The 7,422-nt window shown below is 35.3% G+C and overlaps 1 protein-coding gene across 1 annotated transcript; it reads left to right on the forward strand.

The window, feature by feature from the left end:
- The first annotated feature begins 761 nt into the window (after window positions 1–761).
- On the forward strand, window positions 762–7,422 carry LOC109541145 (bone morphogenetic protein 2). Its single transcript, XM_019909909.2, has 5 exons — window positions 762–1,755; window positions 4,676–4,909; window positions 5,118–5,301; window positions 5,408–5,621; window positions 6,393–7,422. The coding sequence occupies exons 1-5, from the start codon at window positions 1,251–1,253 to the stop codon at window positions 6,555–6,557; spliced, it is 1,302 nt and encodes a 433-aa protein (XP_019765468.2). The 5' UTR covers window positions 762–1,250; the 3' UTR covers window positions 6,558–7,422.

A 7,422-nucleotide genomic window follows, 5' to 3' on the forward strand; every position in this document is an offset into this window, starting at 1 on the left:
TTTCTAGTGGCATGTTTTTCCTTTCTTCTAGTGGCAAGTTATTACATGATGCATGTGCTACTTGATACTAACTACAAAAATGTCATTAATTAACTGTCTGGGCCTCGACATTTTTATCACATGATTAATTATTTAACTATCACACGGAATGTATGTTTTTACACAATTTGTGTTCTTTTTGTACGTTTGGAATCCGGGAAATGATTAGCAGACATGCCGTTAGATCGTGCCTCCGAAATTAGACAGCGCTTTTGATTTTCTGCCCAGCCAACAAATCAAAATTAATGACTGAAATCGTCCTACAAAGTGATGATCAATTTACACGCGCTACGCTTGAAACTATAAATTTAAGACAATCGCTCCATTCGAGCAACTCTAATAAAACTGGAGGAAGCAATACAAATTGGATTTCCTGGGATGTTGAAGCAGGAACTAATTGATAATTGATAATTTTACATAATTTATTGATGATACATTAATTAAAAAGTATTAAAAATTGAATTTTTTAGGAATATTTGATTAGAAGATGCAGAGAAAGCGAATTAAACGCACTTAACTCGCGAAGGTGGTCAGGGTGGAAGAACGTTAGAACCTGTTTGCAGTTTGTGTTTCAAAATTTTTGATGTAGAGTTTTGTTATTTAGGAAGTAAAATAATTGATTTAATAAAGGTTGAGCGGCTACCGCGGGATGCCTAATTGAATTGGCCAATGGCAGTGTTTTTCGCTATGTGTTCCAAGAAAAGAATATCTTCTTGGAATGTGGGAATGTTCAACCCTAGCCTATCAATATGCCTGACATAAATATTATTTATGAAATATGCAATGTTATTGCAATATAAGTTCAATATGCTTTGGAAGTTATTTTTATTTTGTTTTCTCAATATAAATTTTTATATCGATGTGATACTGCAAAAGTAATGAGCACATGTAATTATACTAGGCACGAACTATCCAAATGATAATAACTGGCAACGAGCTTATCGCATTCTTGTTAAGAAAACATCAACCCAAAGCTGATGTGTCACGCTTTTCCCAGGCGGCAGAGTATAACTCTAAAGATGTTAACGACCACAGGAAATTTTGCGTAAAAGTACCATATCCTTTTCTAACCCGAAAATAGATATTTAATCATTTAGCACGTGCCCTGTAGTGACATTCTTCTTCGCATTATCAAATCTTACCACTACATTACTCTAGTTCCGATAGAGATATATCAGGTTCAAGGTTCAAATGGATCATTCGAAACAGAAATGTTAAGAAATGGTGGGGTAAAGTTTATGTTTAAGAGAGAAATTCCCTGCATCAATTTAAAACATTTTGTAAACAAGTTAGTGTGTCTTATGCGTATTTTTTCCGCAATGTATCGGATTATGTTAACGTTGGTGTACATATTCGTTCTCAGCGGCTCCGTTAGATATGTTGCTGGAGGCATTTTTCCATCTTCTTTTTACTTCAGATCGGTAACGCAATCGGAAATACCTCAAGAAAACAGTGTCGATTCGGAAATTGACGATCCGGATACGGTCGGTACGATCAGTGAAGCGGACTTTACCGCCCTCCGGATTGAGTATATTAAAAATCAAATACTGAAAAAGTTACGACTCAAGGAAAAACCGCAGATCACCATTGCAGATCTTCCCAAGCCCATCAAGGAAAACGAAAACCTTTTACCCAACCAGGATACGAATTTCTTCAGCCGATACGACGATGATTTTTATGGAAAAACCACCCAAGCCGTTGTTCTTCCCTACGAAGGTATGGCACTTTTTACCCAAATCATAACAAGGTGCCCCGCTTGAAGTTCTGAACCAACCGCCCTATACCTTAGAAAAATTTGAGAGTGCGCCCCCAAAAATTAACATTATTTTAAAAAAATGCTACTTGGTTGCAAACATTTTTCGAGTTTGATGGCTTTTAAGGTCTATGGGAGTCGTTTTCATCCCACCTCACAGTTGCTTTTAAATTCCGGATTCCTCAAACCTAATACGTCCTTTCCTTGGTTTCAGACAAAACTGGTCAGTCCCCTGCACAGTGATAAATGATGGCTTCTTCCACTCAGCTCATTATAACCACCGATTAGCTACCTATTCGTTTATAATACGACATAAATTTTTTTAATAAAACCTCCTAGTTAGTGCTTTAACCCACTGACCGGTGTCTAAAGAGTCTCGTCGCAATAACAAGAAATCAGTCCGTTTTTTCACTGGCTCGTGTAATATCTAGATCTGCCATTGAGAAAAACTTTTGAATATGGATTTGAATATTGAAAAGCATCAAGGGCACTCGTTGCTTCGCGGAAATCGCGCAAAAAATATACATTTTGCGATATTTTTTGCCGAAAGTTTATTTTTGTTCAAGCCATAGATAGAGACTCTTTTATTTTTCAAAGATGCTGTTTGATGTGGAAGCATAAAAATAATCACAGCCATAAAACAGTGTCATAACAAACAAGAAAAAATTACAATAACGTTAAGAACACACTTCATGTATAGACGCTATCGTTTAGGCTCCACTTTCAAATTGTCGATATCTCATTTGACTCTCAAAGGCTTTTTGGCACCAAAAAACCCTTATATTGCTGAATTTCCACACCGTAGTTTTTCGCATATAATTATTAGAATACGTAGTAATTTTACAAAACAAATATATCAATCTGGAAGACCTAATTTATGTTTTATTTCCACAACAAAATTTCTACTGACCAAGAAAGCCTTCAAGGAAACATTCATTGGCATAATAAAATTGGAAAAACGGCAGTGCAATTACCTAAACCAAAAAACAATGATTAGGAACTGTAATGCTTTTACATAAATTTAGAACTTACAGATGCAAATATAATAATAATTATCTTTGCTGCCAACGAGATAGTGATAATTATCACCAACTCAACATCCGGATAAGAGAATGAAATGATTTTAAATAAAAATGGAAAGAGTAGAAATAAGCATTTTAGGTGCAAGCACTGATACACAAGATTCCTAGGAGATTCCTTTAAAACATAACTCGATTTTGCGACCTAAATATGTTAAAATTCGGGATTTGCCCGAAGCAGAAAATTCTCAGTTTTCCCAAACCATCTGTTTGGGAAACACAACCAGCCACATAATTTAGACTCTGTCCGAGATATCAGCGCAAAATAGAATCCATATAGGATTTTTACGTTATACGGAGTGGAATATTTATGACAAACTGTGAAAATTAGCAGTGTTTTTGGCAAAAACTAGAATAATCAGGAAGCTCAGTCTGTCTTCGTGCACCACTCAATCAATTATGAGCTGAAAATACTGAATCCATCGCAAACACTTTTGCATCTAAGAACTTTGTGCGAGGAAAAATTTCAAATAACAAAAAAATTTATTTCCCTGTTTGCTATCGAGATTGTTAGAAATAGTCCTGGACTCGATGTATCCGCTGTTTGAACATTTGTCACTGTATTTCGCCTCAGTTATAATGAGGGTTCAAATATCTAATACGTTTTAAAAAAAAGTTATTCAGGTTTAATTATAGCATTCGTTATTGGTTCAGTAACCTTAATTCACCGGTCACACACCGAATAACCACTTTATCGCCATAAAACATAAACCCCGTATCAATAAAATATTTTTATTCTGCTACTTTATTAATCAGTAAATTGGCAACAATTACTCGTGTATTATTACGCGTTTATGTAATTCTGATCAATTTGTATTATTACGAAATGCGCGTACTTTCGCCCTGAACACCAGTTTTCTTTTCTCTTTTGAACTTCTTCAAATGCTGCTTAAAATTCTTCATGCGCCGTGCTTTAAAACGGAATTTTATTTTGCTAATAATCACAGCTTTCCCTTATCTATAATTTGTTTGTAAATTATATGAAAAAACTTGCAGAGCTTAGGACATATTCAAATTATTACATAAAAAAAAGGAATTTGTCATGATACCAAGCCGGAGTTAAAATATTCCACAAGCCAAAGCACATGCTCAAAAATTAATTAAATAACCACTTAATTCTCACACAAATAGCTGATAAATAAATATTTTAAAACAAATTTCGACATGGACACTTTTATTGGCTAGTAGTAAAGTGGCAAAAAAGTTATCACATTAGCTCACTAATTTGTACATTAATTAACTAAGGAATGTTGAGCTAATTACGATATTAGCAGATAATGTTTTACCAATAGAAGTGTGGGAGTGATAATTTGCCCTTGTGCATTCGTAATCTCACAGGCATTGAACTGATTTATGTATAATTAAAAAATCCGAAACATGCACTAATTATAAATGAGCATGAGTGTGATATAAAAATCACGAATATTGACGCTATTTCCATTACATGTTATGCGTTTGACGATTAAAATAAAAGAAAAGCAAAGTTTCTAAACAGCTCATAGAAATACAGTATACTGTAGCAAAGTTATTTACTATGAAGCAATAAATAGGTTCGCTATGCTATGTGATCCAGATTAATGTTCATTAAACTTTGTACTAGACAGCAATGAATAAATGATTTTTATTTACTATGAAGATTCTCTTTTGACCCTTGGATGCGGAGACACTTGTTTATAATCCTTATCATGTTGCGGCTATTCCATCCTATCACTAGCTCATTAATTACAAACGAGTTTGACAGGTAAAAACCTAATGGTATTGTGTAATGAGGGCAATTAATAATGAGGCGTTTTATTCATTCCAGATGAAGCACGCTGCCTTAGAAAAGTGAATTATCCATCAGCATGTCTACCGTTCCAAATGCCTAATGATATTCATAGTTCGGATGTTAGTACCGCTGAACTGTGGTTCCATAAGAAAGCTGATATCATGGATGCTCATAATCAGACTTTCATAATATACGAAGTCGCTCATTGGGACACCAATAAGAGTTTCCAGAAAACAAACCCGATTGCCATTAGAGACACAAACATTAAAGGTGAGGATTCTGCGAATTGAGGGCGTTTTTAGAATAAGTTATTATTGCCAAGAAACATTTTACGTGGCCTGGCAATAATTTTAAACAATAAAATATTTCGGGAGTATCAACATCAACAAGTGACCAGCAATAAACAACAAAGAGTGCAAATTGAAGCAACTGGTCTAATCCAGATGTTCATTTTCTTCATCTAAACGTACTATTTCAGAAGGCTGGTTGAAAGTGGACGTAACATACGTGGTGAAAAACTGGCTAGATTTCCAGGACTCTCCAATTCACGCTATCAACGTTCTATGCAAAACTTGCGGCCTGGATAAATCCCAATCTCCAGTTTCATTCTCTGGGGATTTGAAGCCCTTCCTAATCATCTACACTCATTCGCAGCAAAGACGGTTAGTAGCCGATATTTTTATTTGTCTATGCAAAACCCTGCATGGTTTTGGCTTTTTGTAACGTCCGCTCTCGTTCAACTAGCTAAAGGTTGAATGATTGTTTCAGATCTCTGATGCATCGGCGTCCAAAACGATCATCAGAATGCAAAGATTCGCCTAATGAATGCTGCAGGGAAAGCCTGTACGTTTCTTTTGCGGAAATCGGGTGGAATGATTGGATAATCAAACCCGAAGGTTACAATGCCTTCTTTTGCAGAGGATCCTGCACTACACCAACGGCCATAATGAATAGTGCTACCCATCATAATAGTATATTACAGGTAAGAGAAGCAAAATCGCAATGACAACGAAAAAGTGGATTTTTTGCTCAGATTAATGTTTGTGTGAAGTGAAAGGGGTGTGCAAAGACACTTGAATCATCATCTGTAAAAGGCGGTCCAAGCAACTTTTTCTAAAACAACTTGTCCCTTTCGACAATCTGTTCGACGAAACGTTGCGTTTGGACCGCCTTTTACTGATTAACAAATGAACATGTTATGCACGAGATATAATGTTAGCAAGACTTTGATCTTTGCTTTATTTTTTTATATGGGTTGGGGTTGCGACTTTTTGCCTCCCCCAGAATGCTGGAGGCGGACTTTCTGAAGGTGTGGGACTTTTCACATTCCCAAAGTCCCATTTCACTTGATACAATTTGTCCGGTAAAACGTTCTGTGTGAACTAGAAGTTCGATGGAAAAGGTAAAACGCACTCTGATTTATAAGTGCAACCATCAATTAGATCGGGAAACATTTTGAGAAAGATCGTGCCACCAACCACCTATTTCAAGACGTAAATTGCGGAAGCTATTTCTAGATTAAATAACTTTAAAATAAACAAACAACCTTGAATTAGCTGTTTTCGATTCGGATTAATATAAACCAATTACGTCGTACAAACTGAAACTATTTAGCGCATTATTAATATTACGAATTCCTGTATGGAAAGCGACCTGACCTGACCCAAAATGCCGTTATCAAACCACTATCAGGCTGCATCCTCCAATGTTATAAACTTGCTAATGTATAGTTACAAATTGTGGTCTTTTGCAGAAAGTTATGGGGAAAAACAATCAAAGAGGCTCGCGACCGGAGCTGACACCATGCTGTGCGGCTACGCAGTTTCAACAATTGCACTTAATATACATGGATGGCAATAAAACATTAACCACGAAGTCACTGTCGAATATGATTGTCGAAACTTGCGCTTGCATGTAACTGAAAGAATCGATTTTTCAAAATGTTTGATATGGGACGACCAATCTTACGGGAATTGTATTATTTCACTTGTTGGCTCTTGGTGGAACCCCGAAGTGGTTATCCATATTTTGAAAAGTCGTCGTCATATAGTCACATTGTCGTAAGCAGTATTTTTAATTCTATGTTAAGACCATAGCAATGCTTGTGTGTATGCCACTAATGCTAAGTTCAAGCTATTTGAGTTGAGAAGCTTTCACCAGTATAGCAATAATTTTTATTAATAAAAGACTGCCGTTGGCTGGTCCAATTGGTTGTTAATGTTTCAGTGAAAACATTTAAAATGTTTTAAAAGCGGACATGTTGTGCGGTGTCCCACCGTTAATAACTCCTGTAGCGCTGGCGCTACTAAATGAGTCCTTACTGTCTTGATAGAGATTTATATTGTAATGGAAAAATATATGTTCCTTGCAGTTAGTGAGTCTTGATCTGTAGCAAACTTTACGTTTTTGTAAAGTCGACTTCAGAATTATGTTAATCTAGAATTAGATTATTGCGTACTCGATAGTCCTGCGGACAATTTTCGGAAAATTGTCCATGTCAGCACTTAATTTATTTAAAACAATTTCCCTTATGCACAGGGAGTGTGTAAACACTTTTAGACCCTATTATTTATTATATTTATTTGCAACTTTTTATATTTTTATATTAATACTTGATGACTTGAGATCTAAACAGAGCTAAAAGTTTTTACATATTGATTTTACTTATTGTGTTCTAAAGCTAATAAACATTTGTGATATTTAGCATTAAGACTTGAATATTTATCTAATATAGTTGAATTTGTAAATTATTGCTTTTTTATTAAAGTTTTTTTTAGAATCAA

Source organism: Dendroctonus ponderosae, unplaced genomic scaffold, assembly GCF_020466585.1.
Source record: "Dendroctonus ponderosae isolate FM_Combo_2020 unplaced genomic scaffold, Dpon_F_20191213v2 Dpon_F_20191213_1, whole genome shotgun sequence".
Classification (NCBI taxonomy): Eukaryota; Metazoa; Arthropoda; class Insecta; order Coleoptera; family Curculionidae; genus Dendroctonus; species Dendroctonus ponderosae.